At 41.4% G+C, this 25426-nt stretch overlaps 1 protein-coding gene across 1 annotated transcript in view; it reads right to left on the minus strand.

The window, feature by feature from the left end:
* The window catches only part of grm8a (glutamate receptor, metabotropic 8a), a 295041-nt gene extending 278615 nt beyond the window's left edge, over positions 1-16426 (minus strand). Inside the window, exon 1 of the mRNA XM_085376663.1 lies at positions 15884-16426. Within this exon, the coding sequence (XP_085232789.1) occupies positions 15884-16426 (543 nt within the window). The remainder of the gene's footprint in view (positions 1-15883) is intronic.
* Between the last annotated feature and the right edge of the window lie 9000 nt (positions 16427-25426).

Raw genomic sequence — 25426 nt, forward strand, 5'->3', positions numbered from 1 at the left:
CTGTGCAGGCTGGTTCACAAATCACACACTATCATCAGGTGAGTAAAACAACAGAAGCCACAAAAGTGACAACATTCTAAATTACTTTTGGCTTCAGTTTCCTGTAATATTGCTGCACCACAGCAAAGTCAGGATCCAAAACAAACAAAGCAGAGTACATAAAATAACCTCCACAATATCCGTAACTAACCGCACAGCAAGGAAAGAAGCCAGCTACCAAAGAGATAGATCACACCAGTCTAACTCTCCGTTAGATTAAGTGGCAATTAGGCCTGTGTGATATGAGGAAAATCCGTCATGTGTGACAACATTGTTAAATGTAGCAATGATGATATGACTGGCAATTAATAAATATTGATTTGTGCAAATAAGCTAAACAGATCCTATTTCTTTCTGCTTTAATAATTGCATTACTCACAAAGGCACCAAATGTTGAATAGCCAAAGCGCTCTGAATAAAGAGATGATATAAATCATTTTGAAAATGCTTCTACACTGTAAATGCAAACAATGTCCTTAAGTTAATTTAAATCTGTGACTTTACCTCAATTCTTACTGGTTTTTGAAACGTTCTGATATCAAGTTATTTATACTTTTACCCAAGAAGTATATTTGTCTCAGTTATGTAGTACAACTCCTGCAAGGACAAGTGCATTGATTCATGAAACTGTTATTGTTTGCCTTCCAGTCCTTAATTTAGTACTTCTGTAGCTCAACACTTCAGTTTTGTCGTGTTTAGGGTTTGATTACTATCTCATGTGCTTTTCAGTGTTTGAATGCTTAAGACAAGTGTAAAGGTTTAGGTTTAGGCCAAAAATTACAGAGAATCCTGCAGCGACAAATAACTCCCAGCAGGTGTTGTTGTCCAGTGTCGGTGTTTTACATTAATACAACCAGTGTTTCTGAACTGTATTGTGTATGGAGCTTGCAACAGAGAGTGACAGAGATTAGTAAATAATACAAAACATAATGTAAATACAAGTTCAAGCTTTTTTAAAACAATCTGAGCCACTATTATTCAAATATATTTGACATATACGTATATAGTTTTTAAGTAATGTATTCAACTTAAAGCTCTTCTATTTTGGCATATTGTTGGGTTCACATGACTTATCCCGTGTTACACTTCTTAAGTGAACAACTTAGTTAACTTACCCTTCTTAAGGTGAAGTTTCTTATATATGCACACTTACGGGAGCTCCTCAGCCATGGAAACCCATGTCATGAAGCTCCCCGTGCAGTCTTTGTGCTGATGTTAATGCCAGAGAGCATGTCAAATCTTTGGCATCAAAATGCCAAAGTTAGGAAATCTGCAGATACTGAGTCTTTTAGGTGTTCTTATAGAACACTTTCTACTTGAGCATTCAAAACCCTTTATCCTCCCATTCACACAAGTATTTCTACATCCAAGAGTTTTCTATCGTACATTCACACCTACATTAATACTCTGGGAGTAACTTGGGGTTCAGTACCTTGCCCAAGGATACATGTAGCCAGGAATTGAACCTTCTAATTAATAGATGACCTGCTCTTCAACCTGCTCTCATGAGCTACAGCCAACACTTTTTTTTATGGCCCAACACTCTTGTCAACAATTTGTGCCAGCTTATCAAATTTTATAATGTAGAGAACAACTCCAGAAACAAGTGAAGGGATGAACCTAACTGAGGAACCAAGGGACACAGCCTGCTCATAGACTGTGTTGGGGAGTAACGGAATACATGTACCAGTGTTACATATTCAAAATACAAAATATGAGTAACTGTATTCCATTACAGTTACTGTTTCAAAAGGTGATAATTAGAATACGGTTACTTTGTTGAAAAAAATGGATTACACTGTGGTCTTTTCCTGTTTGATATGTTAGGGTATCCCCTCTCTAATCCCAATCTAACTTTGGTAATTCCACGCATTGCTGGAAACTCAAACAAAACATGAAATAAGAGGCTCTAATGTAAGCGTCCTGTTAACGTTGGTGGTGTCAGTTACACAATGGACCCGAAACCAGCACAACAGAGCCGGCAGTGCACGGGCAGGAATGCATTTCTTAATTGGAAATTCCGACACCACTTCATATGGGCAAAATCTGACCATTCAATGCAAACACTGTTTGCCCGCAACCAAGCTGCTCTCAGCATCAAAACACTCCCCCTCTAACCAAAAGAAACATCTGAAAGTAAGTTCTTTTTTAAAAAACTAGCATTAGCCTACTGCAACTACCTTATTTCAGTTGCGGTTGCTACCTGGGTTATGGGCCACTTCCCTATCTTTTTATTCCCTATCGTACTATTACTGAAAGCTACTCGCTACCAAGCTAACATTGTTAGCTTGCGTTAGCTGAGGTTAGTTCATAGACTGCAGACTGTTATACTGGATGGATAGCATTGACAACCTGCTCGCTGCAAATAATCAAGTGCAGTTCTGAAAGCAGTCTATAAACTAACAATGTTAGCTCGGTAGCAAGTATTCTTCATTAATAGTAATAAAGCACACAGCAATAGTACAGTCATGTAGTTGTAAAAAGCATGACAATGTATTAAGTAATCCAAAGCATTCAGAATACGTTACATTGAGTAACTTAACGGAATACATTACAAACAACATTTTGGAGCATGTATTCTGTAATCTGTAGTGAAATACATTTTAAAAGTAACCTTCCCAACACTGCTCATAGACTACTGGCTTGTCAATCACAATGTATTCCTGTCCTTAACACTTTAACACTTGTTCCTAGAGTATTTAAAAGTAGAATGGGAGGGAGAGCCTTCAGTTTTCAGGCCCCTCTTCTGTGGAACCAGCTTCCAGTTTGGATTCGGGAGACAGACACTATCTCTACTTTTAAGATTAGGCTTAAAACTTTCCTTTTTGCTAAAGCATATAGTTATGGCTGGACCAGGTGACCCTGAATCCTCCCTTAGTTATGCTGCAATAGACGTAGGCTGCCGGGGGATTCCCATGATGCATTGAGTTTTTCCTTTCCAGTCACCTTTCTCACTCACTATGTATTAACAGACCTCTCTGCATTGAATCATATCTGTTATTAACCTCTGTCTCTCTTCCACAGCATGTCTTTTATCCTGTCTTCCTTCTCTCATCCCAACCGGTCGCAGCAGATGGCCGCCCCTCCCTGAGCCTGGTTCTGCCGGAGGTTTCTTCCTGTTAAAAGGGAGTTTTTCCTTCCCACTGTCGCCAAAGTGCTTGCTCATAGGGGGTCATATGATTGTTGGGTTTTTCTCTGTATCTATGAAGCGCCTTGAGGCGACTTTTGTTGTGATTTGGCGCTATATAAATAAAATTGAAATGAATTGAATTGAATTAACAAGCCATTAATCATAAAATAAGCATGACTTAATTCAAGAAGATGTAAAGCTACTGAAGCCACAAACTCATCTGGATAGTTTTTACTGACTTCACTTTTAAGACTCTCAGGCTATGTCCTTCTTTTAAATGGCATCTTTATGTTTTTAGACATTCTTATCAAATACCCAGCACGTGCCCCATGGCTGTTGATGAAAAGATTATGGTCATTTTGGCTGTCAACAGACCTCTGCAAGCTATTTGAAAAAATCCTTCTAAAAAATTAGCTGGCATCATCAAAAACAGTGGAGAATAAGCATTACCAAATGCTACCCTCTCTGTTTTTAATGATATTTAAATGATGCCGCTAACTTTTCATTTACATGATGCGTTTAGTTTCATAGCCCTGGCAACCTTGGCTGAGGAGCTCCTGTAGGTCTGGGGTGTACCCTGCCTCTCGCCCTGTGACAACTGGGGCAGGCTCCAGCCCCCTGCAACAGATGGATGGAATTATGATGCTGGTCTTCACCTGTCAGGCCTCTGATATATTGGAGAGAAGTAAAAGCAATATGCTTTTGACCACCTGGCATACATTTACCAGCTGTCATAATTAAATCTTATCATTAAAAATAACATTCATTAGCAGCGACTGCTACCGGTGATACAGTCCTTGCTTGCCTTACCACCCACTCCTACCTCCACACTTCACTTACCGTGCACTGAAACAAACCTTGAAACTCCAGTAAGTTTTACTTACTTGCATCACATTTACATCATGAAACAGTGAATATCTCATTTTGGAATAAAATCGCTCGACTTCTAGAAACCACTTTTCACTCTGTGTGTGTTTGTGTCCTCCCTCAATCTCATTCTCTCTCCTTGTCGAGTTCATTTATTTCAAATGAGAGAATCCATTACTGCGGCATCATTCCACTGCAGATAACGCTGTCTTCCAGAGCAAGTGGTGAAATCAAGCATGCTGAAAACATTTCATCAGGGAACCAAAGTAACAACAGAAATTCATGTTGGAATGACAAGTGTTGTGAAACACAGGGTCCTTTCATACAGCTGGCACACTGGTTACACGCTGATAAATGGCATGCAAGTGTGGATTCAATAATAGAACGCAGATAAATAACCAACAAAAAATAGCAAGCAAAGTACTTTATTTTCCTCAGTAATTGTCTTCACTTGTTCAGCTGTTTCAGATGTAGTCTCTATCTTCTTCTCGCAGTGGACATTTTGTTTTCTGAAACAGAGGTGTGACTAATTGCACTAATGTCTGTGTTCCGTGAAAGTGTGCCAGGGTCCTGGTATTGTACACGCTGGCTCACTGGCATAGCTTCCTGGCTCAGGACACAATGGGTGTAGACTCAGTAGTTATCACTGGCAGCCCACAGAACCCCAGATCCCACCGCAACACATTGGTTTCCTTTAACTCTCCCAAAAACATGCAGAGCAACGGTTTTGCTGCAAGATGCAAAAGAGGAAATTGAGTTGATCCCTGGGCACTGCAGCGAAATTGCCTGACTGCTCCTTAATGGTGGGAACAGATCAAAGTGGAGGAAATAATTCCCAAAATTCAAAGACATTAATAATGTTTCCATCCCTTCAGGTGAGGTGCAAAATTCACCCATTAATAATGCTATTAGTTATACTCACCTTTAGAAAAGTCAAAATGTCCGCAGTAAGTAAAGCCCTGTGAAATATAACATAACAAATGTGCCAAGTCTGTATTGTCCAGCTGTGATGTGTGAAACCTTTGACTGTCTGTAATGGCTTCACTTATCCCTTATCTGAGCTTTTATTCAGCCGCAAACCTGATGAAAGGAGCAGGGGAGATAGAATCTCATTCCACTATAATGCGCTCCATACACTGGTGCTCTCCATGCACAAACATACAGATAATACTGACAGACTCAATCTCTTTTACTCGCCCCACCTCTCTCAAACACACACACATACACACACAAATACATTCGATTAAGGCCTTAAAGGAAAACCCTTTCTCTCGAGCAGGCACGCACATTCATGGTCAAGTGGACACAAATAAATCCACACATTAACACAAGCACAATCAGCGGTTTCATTACACATTTATAATGACCTCTGAGTTCCTTTCAGAGATCTTGATTAAACTTTAAATTACATTCCACATTTCGCCTCATAAACAAAAAAAACTTTACAAGTAAATAGACCTGCATTGTTACGCTAGGTTTTGTCTGGATGAATGAGTGGCGAGATGAAACGCGGACCTCTCCTAAAAAGATTGTGAGCATTATAACGGTTTTAAATGGTTTCTTTGTTTAGCTGTTTGATTGTTTTTTTTGTTTTTTTTTACAAGATTATGGCATATCCATCATGCATCGGTTTTTTTAAAGGCTCAAATCCATTTAAACAGTTTGTACTTACTGGAAAATGACACCAGACAGTAATAGTTTACAGTCTTTATAAATATAATTGTTATTACAGATAAATTAGAAAATAATTATATTACTGTATTTTTCGGACCATAAGGCGCACCGGATTATAAGGCGCATTAAGCGAAACAAAACAGTCAGATAAGTCAAACTTTACTCAACTCATTCTTCTTGCTTCTTCCTCCTCTTCCCGTATCATTGATTCATTAATGTTGAATTGTTTCGCAGCTGCTCTATTCCCATGTTGTTGCAGTATATTAATGACTAACCTTGTATTGTGGATTAATTATCTCAGTTGTTCTCCTGACTGAAGTTTGGTCCGTTTACAGCATCCTGCCATGCGATTGCATTTGTCCCTAACCATCGGGAACCCTCAGGTTAACTTTTATTGAGTGGAAAAAAAGTTAGCGTTCATCCTCCAGGTTCACTGTTTATGTTATGCTAACATAGCTGTGTTGCTAGTGATCACGTAACACACCATTGTATACCAGCTAGTCCAACTTCAGTAACCCTACAAACGTCACTGCTGTTTAGTTTTCTGTCTTCATTTATGTTGGAAGTGATAGCAGAGCTGTACGTTTAATTTTTTCAGAAGTCTCTCAGTCAGAACATGCTATATCATGTTTAGGTGGAAACTAGTGAGCTAACTTCCTACTAACTTCTAACTGCATTAAATTTAATACATTCTGTTTTCATGAATGCCTGGATGTTAAACTTAATTGTTACACCTGGTAAAGCAGCAACACTGATCATTTATTAAAGATGAAGGAATTTAGACTTCGTAGCTTACCAAAGTCGTACTTTGACAGATTTTTGCGCACCGTGTACCACATAAAATTCTTTTTGCGGTCAGTAAGCACAATCAGAATTCATACATACTGCGCACTGGACTACAAGGCGCACTGTCGATTTTTGAGAAAATTAAAGGATTTTAAGAACTACAGTAATAAGAAGAGAGTAGAGAATTGAAAACACTGAAAAAACCCTTCAAAATAATTGAAAAAGATGGATGGATGGATGGATGGATGGATGGATGGATGGATGGATGTCACATGTCAAAGTTCATAAAAGAATGTGGCTTAGGTTTACAAAGTTGCATCTGAACAAACCACTTCTCCAATAATGTCCTTTGAACAGAAAAGGCCAAAGGGGGTTCCCTGATCATAATGTACGATGCAAGTGCACCTAATACCATCCATCAAGCACGATGGTTCGAGGGGTAATGATTTGGGCTTGTTTTGCAGCCACAGGACCTGAGTAACTTGCAGTCATTGATTGCAACATGAACTCCTGTGTATACCAAATAGTTCTAGAGTCAAATGCGAGGCCATCTGTCTGACAGCTACAGGTTGGCCCAAACTGGAACATGCAACAGGACAATGATCCCAATTATAGCAGAATCAAGGTGATGTAATGGTCCAGTCATAGTGCAAAGCTCAACCTGATTTTAGGACCTGTGCATAGATCAATGCCCATAAACCTTAATGAACAGATAAAAAACATTGTATTGTAAAACATGTGAGAGCCTGATAAAGTCAAACAGAAAACCATTACTTCAAGTCATTGTTGCTAAAGGTGGTTCTACAAGTTTTCGAATTATCAGGTGTATGTAGGTGTTTACAGGACTGCATAGAAACCTGTGAAAACGGTATTTTTCAAATGACAATATGACATTGATTGGGAGGATTGGAGGTGGTGTGCAAAGTAACTAAAGCTGGCCAAAGCAGCTAAAAATAACACACCCTGTATGAGAGAGCACATTGGATATGGAAATGGCCATCAGCTAAAGTGGACTGGTATCTGCTGGGATGGCTGAACTTGACTTTGTCGCTAGGCTGAGTTAGCTCCATGCTCCATTAATATTCGGCTTCATACTTTACTAAGCACGTTCATATTTGGGGGTTTCCTGCTTGCTATTTTCAAACCCACATCACAAGACTGGCACTGTTCAGCTGCAAATAAATCCACTTTCGTCCATGTTCACACATAACATATGGCTCTTGTTAATGAATCTCCAGGCAACACTCTACAAATGAAAGTAATAAATAATTTCAGAAGGACAATTAAGTCTCCCTTCATTAACCATTTGCTCATTAAGTCTGCCTTCGTTAGTAAAGGTTGGATGATCGCGTCCTGCCCAGCTGCAGCAGTCGTGATATTTCCCTGTTGCAGATAATTCGGAGTGAAGCAATGTGCACAAGTCAACACGAAACAGAGACCCACTCATGTCCTAATGAGCCTTCCTGCTTGCTGTTCGGAGTGCTCTGTGGCTTCATTATCATCACCCTCTTAATGCATAATGCTTCCATGAAAGAAATCAACACCATATCATTACACTCTAGCCCTTGGTAGTACCTAAAAAACGTACCCCTTATGAGGTCCTAGAGCCAAAAATCGACCACGCCATAAAAAGTGCTATAAAAAGATTATACATTAATATTTTATTCCACTTTAAATTAGCCAATCTTTCAGACCTACTTCTCCTTGAAATATTCATGTCAAGTTTTAATTACATTTCGCGGATTTTAACCCTTTATATCCCGGTTTTGTCACATGAGCGCACGGCCGTTTTTGGCGAAAAAAATGAAAAAATTAAATATTTTCCATAAAATACATTTGAAAGTTATATTTTATTGTACTTTTAATTAGGCCTTTGGGTGGACCAAAGATTGATACCAACAGTCATTTCGATCGCCTTTTATTTTTTTTGCAGGAGCGCATTTCATAAAATGCACACACTATCAGTCCCAATCGACCACGCCCAAAAAAGTGCTATAAAAAATTTTTATATTAATATTTTATTCCACTTTAAATTAGCCAATCTTTTAGACCTACTTCTTCTTGAAATATTCATGTCAAGTTTTAATTACATTTCGCGGATTTTAACCCTTTATATCCCGGTTTGGTCACATGAGCGCACTGCTTTTTTTGCCCCAAAAAACATAAAACTTGAATATTTTCCAAAAAAACCATTTGAGGTAATATTCAATTGTTATTATAATTAGGCCTTTAGATGGACTAAAGATTGGCACGAACAGTCATTTCGATCGCCTTTTATTTTTTTTTTCAGGACCAGAAAATGGTCTCCAGGCGGCAAATGCTCCTCCTCTAGGCCGAAATAAGTGCATGTTGCCGGGGTACGTCGCGACGATCACCGGGGCACGATCACCGGGGACTGCTTTTTCCAGCCCACACGTCCGATACCACGTGACAATAAATACGTCATTTCCTGTTGACTAAAAAAAAAAAAATGCACCCTCTCGTGGTCCTAGGGACCAAAAAATGGTCCCGCCCGATCAGCGGGCGAGGCCGCTGCTGCACGCCGGAAATGAGGCTTCATTTCCCGCAGGTCTTTCCAAGAAGCCCGCTGTTTTCCAGCAGGGATCAAATGCGGAGCAAGGGCGCCACCCGGTGGCCAAATAAAAAAATTACAATTCTAAGGCCTTGAGTCCAGAATGAAAACGAAACCTAAGCCGTCACACAGATATTAACGGTAATAATTGTGCAGTGAAAAATAGCGAAAAATAGCGTTTATAAAGGGTTTCAATGGGGCGATTTATGGCTCTAGGACCTCATGTGGATGGCGGTTTTTAGCTTAGCCACCTTAAGCTAATCGAATAAACGGAGACGGCAATTCTAAAGAAAAAAAGAAAAAAAAAGGGGTTGGGAGGTTTGGCTATATTCTATTCAACACAGTGAAAATGGCCTAATATTAAAAAACGCTGTGGATGATAAATGGCCGTAGGTACTACCAGAGAATGCCACACTCTCCCCTGCTCACCATCTTTCTGGCTTTTTGCCTTTTTTTATCTTTTATTTGTACCTTTATCCTTCTGTCTATTTTCCTTGTCCAATCTTCACTCTTTTCTTGTCTTAATTCCCCTTTCTTCTCTCGCTTCCTTGCAAAGTCTCCTTCACACGCGTTCCGCTCACTGGTGTCTTTCCTGTCATTATTTCATCAAAGAGTGTGCAGGATTAGAACAAGACCGTGTAACAAACCGACCTGACCTTGAGACTAATAGCAAATCCCTTCAGACTTGTGTCTGAATAAGCATCCGAATAAAATTACAGCATTTCCTGTTAATAGCATTTTAATGCAGCCGTTGTCATCATTGTGGAGCCTGATGCCAAATTGATTTGTAAATTCAGAAGGCAATGATGTGTCTGAAAAGGAGATTGTTTTAAGTGAGCAAAACTCTCAGTCGTCATTGCATTTCAACAGCTTGAACAAACATATGTTCTCAGTAATTTCCATTCCAGCGCTTCTTTAACAGAAAGAATGTGATTTTGTTCACACCAAAACGGAAAATGGAGATTTCTCAAATGCTGTTAATATTGTGAAAGAGTTTAAGTGGAGCCACAGTCTTCTTTTTTTTTTGTTATTGGCAAGTACTTGTGTTTTTAACATAACCACGTGAAAACTAAATTGCCATCTTTCATCTTCAATTCAAGGGCTTTCTACAGCCATATCATTCTCAAAGTCTACAATCAAGAGATATCTTCATAAATGGAAATGGGACGTTTACAACTGGTTACACTTCAAGAACAAGACACTCAGATTTGACCTTGCCAGACTACATCTAAAAAAGCCTACAGAGTTCTGGAAAACAAGTCTTTGAGCAGATCAAACTGAGATTAATCTGTTGATATTTTTAAGTCTTGAGTTTGGTATTATATTCATCGGCATATTGGATTGGACCATAGTTGGATGAGAGACTGGAAAGCTAAAATATCAGCTCAACTCAAGCAAGGCGTGTCCATGTACTGTATCAGTGTATTATGCTACACTTAGCAAGATGCTTCTGCAAGCTATAGGAGTGAATAGCAGATAGCAGAGAGATCCCTGCTAACAGTGCTAGCATGTGACTTCTGTTAGTACAGTTAACTACATAACCAGCCATTTACAATATATCATTTCTCAGATAAATTCCTTAAAATGCTCCAAAGGGCACAAAAACCACATACATGGTGGAGAGATCGTGTTAAGTGACTTAATTCCTTAGCCTAATAAGGCTAATAATTTAAACATGCAAGCTAAAACTGAACAATGAGAATATATTTTGGGCATTTTTAAGAATGGAGAAAGTAGCTATAGAAGCATTTTTTGTTTTGTTTTCTGGTGAGGCCATTAGCACAGGGATTGGCTGCTTTTTAGCCTCAAGTCACTATCGAGGAATTCTTTTGTTTACCACACTTCCTCACATGTTTCCATTTGGTTTTATGCTACTAGCGTAGCTGCTACACATATCAATGTGAGACTGGGCTGTTATTGCGTTTCTGTTTGTGCATTCTGTTTGGAGACAGGCAGTGCCCACGGATAAGGAGGTTTTCATTATGCAGTTAACTCATTGTGCAACTGTCACAGCTTACTACTGGGATCCAGGATGTACTTGTCACAGTGGAAAAATACAGCTCAAACAACAAACCCAGGAAAGCAATCAAGGTGGCGGTAATATGCGGGCAAATGAATATCGCACAGTGCAGCAGTTAATTCTCCAGACGTACAAGAAAGGGAAGCTGCAGCTGAGTTATGGAAGCAATAAGAAGGCTTCTCGGCAATGAGTCTTCCTCACACATACACTCACCCACCGGTGCAAGAGTAACTGGATGTATGTGCAGCAATGTCGCAGAGCGTGGGAAAAGGCTTCCTGCTCTGACCTTGGAAATGAAACACACAACTTCATTAAATCCACTAGAGACACAGACAATAAGTTGTCTTCTCAGAGGAAATAAGAGTGTGTCTGTGTGTATTTGCAAGCTTCAAGCAGAGTCAAGTGGAACTGATGCTGATTGAATGAAGGGTAGAGATTTCAGTGTGTGTGTGTGAAAGAAAGAGACAGAGAGAGAGATGTGTGCATACTGGAAGTGTTTCCTAAATTCCCTAAGGCAAAGTCATTCTATTAGCTCTCACTAGGGAAAAGCCACCACTTATCAATTTATGAATTGACTTTCATTTTCGGCTTCTGACACACAGCATGCGGGTGTCATTGAGCGAAATGTGCTTTTCACTTCAATGTATGATTTCCTGGCGACACAGCAGACAAAGCCACACACTGAGGTGGGGGGCACTGATGTAAAAGTCTCTTAAATACTACTTGCGACAATTATCAAGCCACATTATCGAGACAAATTTGATGCCAATGTGGGCTGTCAGCGTTTTACAGTGATAGCTTTATATGGCGATTGTACCCAAGCAAAGGTTAGCTTCAAGGAGGTCTGACAACTATCTAAAGGTCTCGGAGGTTCATGGATCCATAATGTTTTGTAATTACCCATCCGTGCACAAACACGATCAATAAACCTGGATGAAGCAGATAGTTGCTGGTGAGTGAATAACTGTAGAGAAAAATTAAGACAAAATATGAGAGAAAAGACAAAAAAATGTGGACTCCTCAAGGTTATTGATTAGCAGAAACAGCAATCAGGAAACGAGTGGGCAGCCCTGTAATACACAGGATGTTTCAGGCTCCAGGTTAAAATTACAATTTGTGAAAAAACCCAGCGCAGCACCTATCTAGTCTTCATCGTATAAATCAATAGTACCTCATTAATTCAATTCAACCATCAATCCAACAAACAACGCAAGCTGAAAACGCTCCAAAGTTTTACAAAGAGCTCATTAGGCAGCATTACATCTGCTGTCCCACAGATCCATTTTAAACCATGACTATTTGAAGGATAAATCTAGTTTTCTAAGGGGACAAATGGAAGCGAGGAAGTCAGAGAATCATGCTGCTTTTAAATGAACCCGTGACTAATGCCTAGACAAACTGATGTGACAGAAACACAAGCTTGGGTAAAATTATTGCTGGTGTTTTGCATTTCCATCAAATCATTTGGAAACATCCATCACGTGCACTTTACAGATGAACTTCATGGTTCAATTGTAGCTATGCCTTTCTTTTCCACATATCCAATTTTCCTGGCAATGTGGAATTATTGCCCACATTTCTGGAGCTCTCTTATTCGCTCTAATCTCCGAGTAAAGTAGATTATGAGTTGACTGATTCTCTTTCTCATATATTTTAGAGCCCTTCAGGGGTAAAACTACAGTATACAGGCAAGCAATTTGCATGATATAACAGAAAGCAGGGTTTGTGGAGAAGATGTGCTTTTTCTTGCCTTCCAATCCTATTAATCATCTCTTAGACACATTCCATGACCCAGTTTGCAGGTTCGAAATCCTATAGGGTGCAAACTGCTGATCTAGATAATATGTGTGACTATAGCTCCAGAACACTGTGCTCAGTAAGTATGTTATACAGTACTAAAGTTTGATTTTCCTTTCATGTATTAAGTCAAAACAAAATCAACAAATGAACCTTGACAGTTGTTCCACATACACTAAATTGCCAAAAGTATTCACTCATCTGCCTAAACACTTTAGTGACAGCCCATTCTCAGTTGGATTGACTGTGATGTTGGCCCACCCTTTCCATCTATAACAGCTTCAACTCACCTGGAAATGTGTTCCACAAGGTTTAGGAGTGTGTTGGGAAATTTGACCATTCTTCCAGAAGCACATTTGTGAAGTCAGACACTGATGTTGGCTCACAGTGTCCGCTCTAATTCATCCCAGAGCTGTTCTATTGGGTTTGGTCAGGACTCTGTGCAGGCCAGTCACAGAGTCTGGCCTGCACAGAGTGCAGGCTTCTATACCAAACTCATTGATCTATGCTATATTTCTATGGACCTTGCTTTGTGCGCTGTTGCATAGTCATGTTGGACCAGAAAGTGGTCTTCCTCAAAATGTTCCCACAAAATTGGGAGCATAAAATTGTCCAAAATGTATTGGCCTGCTGAAGCATTAAGAGTTGCTTTCACTGGAGCCTAACTCCTGAAAAACCAAACCATAATCCCACTTCTACTTAACTTCACACTTGGAACAATACAGTCAGACAAGTACCATTATCCTGGCAACCGTCAAACCCAGACTCGGCCATCGACTTGCCAGACAAAGATGCACTCCAGAGGACACATCTCTACTGTTTTAGAGTCCAGCTTCATTGTGTTTTACACCACTGCAGCTGATGCCTTGCATTGCACTGGTGATCTAAGGCTTGGATGCAATTTTGTAGAAGCAGGCTGCATTTCTTTCTGCTTGCTTTTTTTACATCTGTTGCTGTGGAGGTCACTGGAACACCTGAAATCAATGATATGTATGGGTGAGTGAACATTTTTGGCAATATAGTGTAGTTCCGTTTAATAGTTTTGAGTTGATTGTAAAATTTGCGTCCCAATATTCCGCTGCCTGGTCCATGGCTGGTTTCCCACCATGTGGATGAACAAAGTTTTATCTTATTATTTCTCATGTCAGTCCCTTTGCCTCTTAGCTCTCATCCCACAGTGCAGAACTGACATGAAGATAGTGCGAAGATCTTTTAAAAACAGACGAGCAGCACAAAAAGCTCCAATAACGTCATGCTGTTTGTCTAGATTTCTCTCAGCTGTGACTGTCAGTGAGTGGCTCCCTCTGCAGCTAAGCTTGGTTAAAAAATTAAATAAAATCTGTTTTCTTGAGGATTTAGATTTTTTTTCACACAATCTGTTGTTTGAATCTCTTTTGTCTGCTGTGAGATTAGAAGACGTGCGCGTGCACACACATACACACACACACTCTCCCTCACTTCTGTATCTGCTTTCTGAGCCCCCTGTGTTGAGTGGGCGACTAGCTGTGACTGGCGCTGTCAGATTAGCCCATTTTAAAAAGACATGTTTGCTTGTGAGCATGTGTGTGTCCTCCATACTATTTTCATACTGCGAGCCATGGTACATTATTCATGTTAAACCACGCAGAGAAAGATACAGTCGTGTGTCACACAATACCACCGCCACAAGCATGTGGTTGATACCATCGGACACGTACAGATAAATGCCTAAAAGACTCCCACGTGTTTGCAAATAATCACACTGGCACGCTTTACCAAACACACTGGTTTGCACATTCGCCGGCGAGCACAGAAAACATACCGACATGCAACGCGCATAAAAACACACGCAAAAAGACACATGCGCGGCACTAAATCGTATTAGGCAAATGAGAATGAGACGGCACAGAGGCAGAAAGGCTCTGTTCGAGCGCTGTTGCTGTGACAGATCCTGGCATAAATCATGTTTAGTTGTTGCCGTTGTTGTTTAATATGCAAATCTCCCATTTGAAGCGCGAGCTGGTTGTTAACAAGTGCATTCAATAACACATGTGCGCTCTCACAGCCCTGTACGTTTTCACACGCCTGTAGCGTATGGATTTCTGAAAGTGGGCAGGTGAAAAATGTATGGCCACACCATATACACGCACACACCTTGTGAAAGAGCGTGGGATAGATGTGGATGTGAAATGCCATGGGCGTCATCCCTGGACTCATATTTCATAATCATATGGTTATCCATCAGGCCTGTGCAGCTAATGATGACAACAGAACCACACACACAAACGCACTCATAGAAATATACTCTGTGAGAGAGAGAGGTACAACTGTTCTCAACCAGAGACAAGAGAGCTGCTGCAAGGACACAAACATGAGCAGGGACACCGTTGCACAGCATACACATGAGCACTCATGAGGATGCTCAATTAGGCCCACGCGTGTGATGAAGAACACAGAGACACAAAGAGATGTCCTAGCGGGGAAACATACAGCACATGTGCTCACACGCATACAAACACACATAAACACAAACTGTAAGTGAATGAAGGGTCTGTTGACAGATTTCAGCAGTAATTGATACCTGTGTTTGGCAGCCATTTTTATCTGGCTTAAACCACAAGCCAGGAATGATCTAAGCTGCACAGCAGAAGCATATGCACACACACACACACACAAAAACCCTTTTCTTACAAGCATCACTTGACACATCTTGACACATCTCTCTCGCTCACACAAACACACATGAACACACACATAGACACACACATCTGAACATGAGATAAAATCACACTTTAGGCTTTGAAAGGCAAAACCAAACACTCCAAAAATTCTCTCTCTCTCTTCTGCCTTGTTGAACTTGCAGCATTGAAGAGAGCTGTAGCCATGACCCCCCCCCCGTGTAACTCGTATTCTCAAGCCAAATATGAACACAAAATGCAAAAAAAGAGAGGATAGGAAGGGAGAAGGAAAAAGAAACAACAACAAAAATAAAGCGGCTCAGTGGTGTGTCAATTCTTACCTTAAACAGGCGCAGGATGTTGGCCACCATGATCGACACCGAGCTGGCTGCAGCTCCGATCACTCCTACGATTTTATCCGGCTTGGTGAAGATTGGAGGGTCTCCGTTGGCACAGCGGACATCGGATCCATCCCTCTCTATCAAGGCCTGTACAAACGTCAGGGACTGCTCCAGAGCATACGTGTCCCTGGAGCAGGTATCCAAGATCCGGGCCCCCAGTGTGATGTTGGGTAACAGTTCGGGGTCCTTGTTGATCAGGTCGATGGCGAACATCATGGCCTCCAAGCGGTGGATGCCCTTTTCCTTTTTTAGCTCGCCACATGGCGTGCCACGGTCCCCTCTGGCGTGCACTGGAAATAATCCGCCGAGTATAATATCGCCATCTAGTCGGATGGAGTGGGCATACTCTGGTGCTGCCTGAGGGTCTGTGGGGATTCGCTGAGGGGAGGCGACGGGAATGAGCCAAGTGTAAGAAGTAGCCACGAGGAGGAAGATGAAGGAGGGAGACAAGGGGTAGGAAACTGGTCTCCACCGTGGTTCCATGATCAATGAAGAAGTTAACAAAGCAGATCTCAGAGGAAGGATTCCAAAACTGAGAGTTCTGGAATGAATATAAATGTTGGGCCTTTCTACTGGTCGATGAAGGAGGGGTAAAGGACCCCAGAGATGGAGCTAACCGAGCCCCATGAGGAAATCATAATCCAAAAGACAGCACAGAAACAAAAAAGCTAAACAAACAAACTAAACAAAAAAAAAAAAAACAGCGGTAGTGCAAAAATGTGTCAGTGAATTTGAAGAAATCTATTTAGGGAGTAAAGCGTGTAATCCACAAGTCACATCTTCAGTAGAGCCTGTTGGAGAGAGACAGAAACAGGATGTCTGAGTGCCCAATGTGATGTGAACATCAAGCTTGCTGCAAGGATGTAAGGTCCACCTGACAAACATGTGTAAAACCACTCAAGGGCAAGGAAAAAATGCACTGAAATATATCAAAAAAACAAGCACAACAAACGCGCAGATGCTCATTCGCCAGCACGCTCATATGGGCATATTCTTTCCAGCGGAACTGTCAGAATTTGCACTTCAGTTCTATAATTGAAATCCCAAAGTCTGTCAGTTCATAATCACCTCTACACACTCACACATACACACAGTCTCTTGTCTTGGCATATCGATGAATGGAACAGCTGCTAAAATGACAGCACAGAAACCTTTTGGCGAGCTCCTCGGGCTATTCGCACGAAGGCACGTGGATACCTGCTTGTGGAGGGAGAGGAAGAGAGCCGAGGGAAGCAGCAGGGGAGACACAGAGGAGACACAGACGGTGAAAAAGATGAAGATAAGGGAGGAGAGACAGAAAGGGAAAGCATGTAAGACAGAGAGGGAGAAGCAGAGTCAGCGGTGAAAAAGACAGAGAGCGCTGCTGTGGAGCAAGTGTGCTGCATCATTCAAACACCTGCTGTTTCTGCTGCAGTTAAATGAACACATTACATCCAGCGCAAAACTCTCTGTCACACACACACACACATGTGCACAGAGCTTCAAATCACAACAGGTAGCATTAATGTTGAGTCCCTTTCTGGAGAAGATCCTGCAAAATGATACCAGATGACTACTTCAAACTCACTCCTGTAGGGAGAGTTGTAGCTCTATCTATGGTGAGCAATGCTGTATTTAGCAGTCATGTTGAAGAACATGACTTTAAAACTTGGTTTTGACAAACGTGTTGATTTCTACATGATAGCGGTGCTAATGTGCTTCCATTAGTTCATGCCTCAGGGGATTTAATCTCTAATTCGACCCTGATCTAGAATCATAGATTTTATTTTGCACTAACGCTGCATGAAGAGGTAATTTATGCAAATTTGTTAATGCCACTAAGTAATCAAACCCTAAGTGGGTTAATTAATCTACAACTTAACAGATTTAGTGAAAAAACATTTTTTTCATCCATTTTTCTAAGAAATCTATTGTTAAAAGCATCAGATATACAATTCACTAGCATTTAAGACCAACCGAGGGTGTTTGGTTGATATACACGCATCAGTCGCTTCATTAGGTACACCTGTTCAGCTGCTCATTAATGCAAACATCTAATCATCCAATAAAATGGAAGAAATCCTGTTCATCTAAGGAGGTAAACATGATTGAGACAACTTGGCGAAGTTCAAACTAAGTATAAGAATGGCAACAAAAACAGGTGATTTAGGTGACTTTGAACATGGCGTGGCTGTTTGGCTTTTCCCACACAACCATCTCTAGGGTTTACAGAGAATGGTCAAAAAAGAAAAGAAAAGACAGAAAAATAACTTGTTCAAGGGTGAGAGGAGCTTGGCCAGACTGCTCTGAGCTGATAACAAGGCAACAGATCACTTATTACTGAAAAAAGTAAGTGAATTACTGAATTTTAATTTAAAAAAATTGCCTGCCTGTGTCACCTGTTAAAGTTCAGGTGCCGGCAGCTTATTGGGGTCAGCACATACTCTGGATTCTTTGCTGGCATTGCCTTAGCATACTGTCTGTGCAGATTCTTGCAAAAAGCCGAAGTTGTGTTAGCCAGATAATGCTGCTGTTTCTGTCCTGTCTGTTTACATTTTCCACTATTATCCTTTTGTAAAATAAAATGAAAGCAGTGTTCACTCTTCCACTCCTCAAAAGTTGCAGACCAATCCAACATTTTCTGCACAGAACATGAAATCGCTGACTGGAGCAGCTGGAAGAAAAAAGATGCTTTTTTTTTTAGTCCGCCCCTTTAAAAGAACCGTTTTAGTGGACTGAAGAACCGTTGTATGAGTTATGTATGGACATAATTGTCAATGTAATATAATTAATGAACTTAGTACAGTAACATGTTACATTACTGTATTAATGAAAAATGTAGTGTGACAACAGTGGTATGCAGCAGAGCATCTCTGAACGCACAACACTTCAAATCTGCAGCAGCAGAAGACCACACCGGGTGCCACTTCTGCCATCTAAGAACATGAAACTGAGGCTTCAGTTTGCATGAGCTCACTAAAACTTTCTTTGTCTGACTGTCTTGATTTCTCTTGCAAAATTTGAATGGTAGCATCAGAGTTTGGCGTAAACAACATGAAAGCATTCATCCATCCTGCCTTGTGTCAGTGGATCACGCTGGTGTGATGCAGGATATTTTCTTTGTATTGTTGAAATACCAAAGTCTGCCTGTGTTGTTGCTGACCATATCATGTTCATAAAAACTTCTGAGCAATGTTTCCAGCACCTCAATGAATCGACATCAGGAAAAATGAAGGCAGCTCTGAAAACAAAAGGGGAGGGGTCCATCTTTGTACTAGCAAGGTGTACATAATGAAGTGACCAGCGAGTGTAAATCTTATTACATCATTTGCACACATTTAGGCCATCACTCTAAAACGTCATTCTTTATTATAGTTGTCCTGCTTACCCAAATACACACAAGCGTTTCTTTTGAGGTGGCCTATTTCACACACACAAGCCCGTTAATTGGCCGCATAGTTCTTTTCATCCTTATCTTCTTCCCTTAGAGAATAGTGTCTCAGCACAAGTAAACTACTGAGTTGTATCCTAATGTTAAAGGAAGACTTCAGGAGGAACGGCTTACTCATTTTCTAACAAAGAGTCAGGTGAGGTCATGTCTGGTCATTAAACAGAAGCCAGCAGACTATATCAAGACTGAGAACGAGTGGAAACACTAAGAAGTTGCCAAGATATTTTCCACCCACAGCTTACGCAAATGATTATGACTATGCAACAGGCTAGCCATTTCCCCCTGTTTCCAATCTTTACAGTAAATTGAACTAACTGGCTGCTGGCTGTCGCTTTATATTTAGTGTATGCACGTGTGAGTCGTACTGTGAAGGTAAATAAACATAAACATTTCCTAGAGAAAATAACAGATGCGTGAGAATTCATATTTTAAAACATGCTCAATCTTTCCTTTCCTTTTTCAAGCGTTAAAGCCTGGAATAAACAGCACATATGTGATAACCTAGACAATACTGGACCTGAAGGTACCACCTACACCAGCACTGGGTCCGCTTCAGTGAGTCATTACAGCCTTGCCTATATCATCCTGTAAGAGTTTTTCATATTAAATGACTATAGATTTGCAGTTTCTTCTTTTTGCAACGATAGTTTATAGCTGTGAAAGCTGCAACTATATTGTATAGAACGAATCTGCCTGTTTGCCAGTATGTGGTCACTTTGACATCCCTGCTTTATTTGCATATGCTCAACCGTGCATCATTTTTATGGGTTTTGTTTTTTACCTACCACAAGAGGAGATTGGCCCATTTTCAATCCTGACCATTTATTATGTAAAATAGCCCTAAACGCTAAATGCATTAGTTTAACTTAACCCTGGAGAACCCATGGGGTCAAATTTGACCCCATGGGTTCTCCAGGGTTAAACATTTGCACTACCCAATACTGAAATGTCCAGCACTCCTTAGGAGTTGGCTACAGTACTCATAATCTTGAACTGTATATGTCTGCTGGCCCATTAATCAAATCCCAGAGCAGTTTTCAAAAAAAGATTTCTCACCGTCTCCCCATAAAACAACAGCATAGCCTTCCTGTAATGAAAGCCAAGCATCATTTAAAGACTTCTGAACCATTCTGCAGACCTGTTTGATTTCCCCCACGGGAGGCCCTAACAAGTTCTGGACTCAGATCTCATCCCAGCGTGAGGTGCACTCTTGAAGAATCCATTTATAATTCAATTCTGTCCCAATTAATTCATCAGTTTCTCTTCACTCTAAATGGAATTAGGTCAAAGCCACTCATACGGCCAAGCCCCCGCTACGATTAAAAACCCTGCTTTATATAGGTTATCCAGTTCTGATTCATCTAACAGTGTTCTCCCTGCAACATTGTGTGTTCGACACTTTTCGCCTTGAATTCAAGCAGAGAATGGGTTTAAATTGAGGCCCGGGCCCCCCCAGTCATTAAGCCGCACTAGATTATAGCCAGCTCAAGTCTACGTCTCAGTATATTCCAATGGGGTCCATTAAACTGTGGTACAGCTTTCTGTCAATCCTTTTGCCTGTTTTTTGCTTCTTCTTTTTTAAGTTCATCCTTGCAGCTCTTAGCACTTGGCAGGCATCTCATATTCCCGAACAGGGAGCAAACCGCATGAATATTTTTAAAACCAGAAAGGGGGCATTTATGATTTTAAAAAAACAGCTACACTGGTTCAAGATGTAACTACATGCAAACGTCTCAAGTGGGGCACTAAAAAAAAAAAAACACAGATCAGGGCAACGTGCGAATGTCTCGTGACTGAGCTGAGGCCCCGAGGTTATTAAAAGTTTCCTGTCTCATTTACACTCACGCCCTCTGAGGATTATCAAGTTTAAGAGGTGAAAAGACATCCTTTGTCTGCACGCTCATGAAGCAGCCCTACACACCTGAGCTTATGCTGATCTTAACCAGTTTGGCTACCGCTATTTGGCTTTCCAATCGGAGCCTCTGTCACACTCTGTGAAGGCTCAAACATCTGCTTTTTTTCTCTCTTCTCCCATGTGGCAGCCTAGAAGGAGGCAGAAGAAATCCCGAAGAAGGAGGCTCCCGCTGATGTGACGCTTATGTGCTCAACGATGAAGAGTGTTAAACCCCCCCACCCTCCGAAAGGCTGCAGCTGGCTCATCACTCTTTTTAATTCACACCCATGGCAGGCTGTCTATGAGCCTGTTGCCCACTTCTGGTTGTGTAGTCAAGTAGGGAGGTTTGGGGGGGTTCTTCACTCACTTTTTTTCCAGATTCTTCCTTCTCCTCCTCCCTCCATTTCTCTCTCTCTCTCTCTTTATTCCCTGCCACGCTCTGCCTCTCTGCCACCGTCTTGTCTGCCTCGCTGCTGCATCGCATCACCTTCTACAGGCCGTCTCCATCTCTCTTGAGAGTCCACTGCTCTTTTCAGAAAGTGATAGCTTTTCTGCTGCCCTGTCCTCTCCCCTATCCTCCTCTCCCCCCCCCTCCACCTTCCCCTTAAGTAGGTGTTCTTCGCCACCCCCTCCTTCATCTTCTCACATACATGCCTCGTTTTATTCCTCCCTTCTCTCGCTGTCACTTTATTTTATTTATTTTTTTCTATTTTAGCTGTTTCATAGGCCACCGCTGCACTAAAAAAAAAAGTGGTGATTCCCTCAAAACACACACACCCTCACACAAATCTTTGGATCCGACTTCCGTTCAACCTGTTATAACCCTAACCAAGGCTGTAGATGAATAAATGAAACGTGGCTGAACTTGATTGTATATTTTTTTTCTCCTGGTCTCTTCTCCAAACACTCCAAACATAGTTCACGTTACCCCTGAATGTTACCTCCAGAGGGAAAAAGACTTTTCTTAGTCCTTTAAAGCCTTTTTGATTGTTTCCAGTCTCAGCACACATCAGTGGGGCACGCAGAAAAAAGCTTACGCATCCCTTTAAAACACACACACACACACACACATGCTTCTGATGTGATTAAGTCATGTGTCAGAAGATAACGCAGAGCTCACAGGTTCAAAAATAAGACTGTGCGAGATCAAAGTCTAGGGGTGTGTGTGCTCATTATGCAGCCCTTTGGGCTTCATTCGGTACAGCAGTGGTGGTATTCTGATTGCAGCCTAATTAAGACACTGCCATCCTCAGTAAAAGCAGAGAAACACCCGTGCAATCTGGAGGAGCAAAATTCATGCTCATTATATCATGTCTCTATTTTTTCCCCTAACACACATCCACGCAATCCTGAGTAAAACACACCTTTGAACGGGTGCTGTTAGAGCATGTACTCACCCAGCCACCACCGTGGGGAAATCCACGACAGAGAGAGAGAATAAAAAAATGCATAAAACAATAAAATCCCGCAAAAAGTAAGAAGCAGTGAAACTGAGACAATGAATAACACAGACTGGTCAAAACCATTCAGCAAAGGAATGTGTGTTAGAGAGAGAGAGAGAGAGAGAGAGAGAGAGAGAGGGAAAGGTGGGAAACACACACACACACCCTCGCTGAGAAATGCAAAAGAGATCAGCGCATTTGGTAACGTGGAGAAAAGAATCTGCGTGTTTAGATACCTCGGAAATGAGGAAAATCAAATCATCCGCCAGTGTGCGAGCGGTGATGCTCCGGCTCCAGCCTCCCCCGCAGGCTCCGTGGGGTCCCTGTCCGTCTAAAGCAACTTCCTTGCGAAACTCAGCAGTTTCACCTCCACCCTCACACACGCACACACACAATCAATATATATATCTGTATATCCTGAAGTAAAAATCTCTTTGTTCCACAACAGCAAAAGGAATTTGAAGACAATTTAGACAATCCTCATGGCGATGACTGGAGAAAGGAGCAGATCTGTGCAGCTGCCACACAAGAACAAAAACAAGGAAAAAAAGAAAAAAGAAAAGAAAGTGTTCTGTCGTGACCAACAGAGCTGATTTAGGGGCTCAAAATCAACTATTAACTCCGCACTTGTTAATGGAGACAATAGAGGGAGGCTGCCTGTAATGAAGTCGATGCCCAGGAATGAATCTCAGACAGAGAGGTGTGGAGAGAGGGAGAAAGAGAGCGAGGGAGAGGAGAGGGTGATGAAGGGGGGGACAGAGTGCAGGAATTCATCATGCGCGGACTCTCGTCAGTAACGCTCAATAACGCTGTTAAAACCCACCTGATTGTTATCCGCTCCTTCTCTAAGCTCTCCGCACTTTGCGCATAAACCCTTCCCGTGAAGTCCGCTCGCGCTGCTCCGCGTACGCGCGCGCACACTAACACCACCAACACCCCCCCTTCTCCAGGTTGTCGGTGCTGAAAAGGACAGCGCACGACACGAAGCTGCCACACGAAGCGCGAACCCCCCTGTCCCCCAGCTCTACGTGAAACATATGTATGTATTGGAGGCGTCGGGTCTGCATCTGCCGCCTGCACCAAATCATCCTCTAATTGCGCCACTGTCGTCCAGCAGAATCCACCCATTCAATCAAGTTTATTACCAGTCAATCGGATCGATTGTTTCCACAGTGGAAGGCGTTGGTTATTAGAACACGTTAATAAGTCATCAGAATATGCTCAGGCGGTTGTGCCACACTCTTAATTGCTTCAACTTCAGTCCGTTTTTTGTTTGGTTTTTTTTACTGCGCCCATTGATTCCCCCTTCCACACACCCCTCCTCTTCCTCTTTGTACAATCATAGCGCCATGGTTCTTTGTGGTGAATGGAATTAAACAAATGAACCGCATCCCATCTGCTGTGTAATAACAATTTGATAAGCTGTGTGGAGTCAGAAACCAGGCAATTGAAACAGACCCGGGTGTTCCCTCATGTGACAGCGTGTAAGATGTGCGCAACACGTCCAATTTGTGGCTTTTCCGATTCGGAGGGAGGTGCATAGACGCGGAGCAATGGCACCATCTAGCGGTGGATGTCTTGTAATTGCAACAGGAAAGGGGCAGGTGAGCGTTATCAAATTCCTAAAGAAAATTAAAAGAAAGGAAAGAAAGAAAGATAAAAAGAAAAAAGTCATGGGAGGAGTTGAATAAAACAGTTTTGAAGTTTTTCTTTTTATAAATATGTACATGAGCTTTAATTCTATGGACTCAATTGGCCAATATAAGAAGTGTACTAAAATGAGCTTTCAAGTTAAAGTGTAACCTTCATGTCTACACTAGTAATGGGTTCATTTTGTTCCATCTCCTTTCATTTTATACCTCTGTACATAAGTTAGCTTGTTTGTTTGTTTTCAGGTCCCCTGAGCTCAGGACGTCAACTTTGAAGTAGGTCCTGTGACAGTGATGACTAAACTCTTCACGTGCCAAATTCCTTTCAGTTGATTTTCGAAATCTTCTTCAAAAACGTTACATTTGTTCTTTTTTAATGTTATTATGGTACAAACAGCTGTAATAAGTACTTATACAAAAGAACTTTCATTTCTAGATAGGTCTACTGAAATTGGAGTAAGTGACAGATTTGTATCGGGCAATTTTAAAGGTAGTCGAGTATTTCCACCAGATACATGACTTATACACCTACTTCTTTAATTAGACTTTGCTAGTACATGGTTGGACCTTGTGTTTTTAGAACTGCTTTAATTATGCATGCCTGAGACTCAACAAGATGCTGGAGACAGTCCTCCAAGATTCTGGTCCATATTGACATGATATCATCACACGGTTGCTGTAAATTTGCTCTATTGGATTGAGTTCTGGTGACTGTAGCATTAATTTGACTACAGTGAACTTATTGGTTTCACGTTTAAGAAACCAGTTTGAGATGATTTGAGCTTTGTGGCATGGTTATCCTGCTAGAATGGACCACCAGAAGATGGGTGGCTGGACTTTTAAGGGGTTAGCAACAATATCCAGGTATGACAGTATCTTCTATTGTCCAGTTTCCTGTTCTTAGCTGACAGGAGTGGCTGCTGCTGTAGCTCATCAGCTCTTCAACCACTGACATCTGTGTTCAGAGATGCTCTTCTGCATACCTTTGCTTCAACGACAGGAACCATCCTCCTCTTACCTGTAGACCCTAGAGATGGTTGTGTGGATCAGCAGAAAGAAGAGTCCATC

The sequence above is a fragment of the Diplotaxodon limnothrissa genome, linkage group LG17 (assembly GCF_057381915.1).
Source record: "Diplotaxodon limnothrissa isolate DT_005_m linkage group LG17, D_limnothrissa_male_GT1.1, whole genome shotgun sequence".
NCBI classification, from domain to species: domain Eukaryota; kingdom Metazoa; phylum Chordata; class Actinopteri; order Cichliformes; family Cichlidae; genus Diplotaxodon; species Diplotaxodon limnothrissa.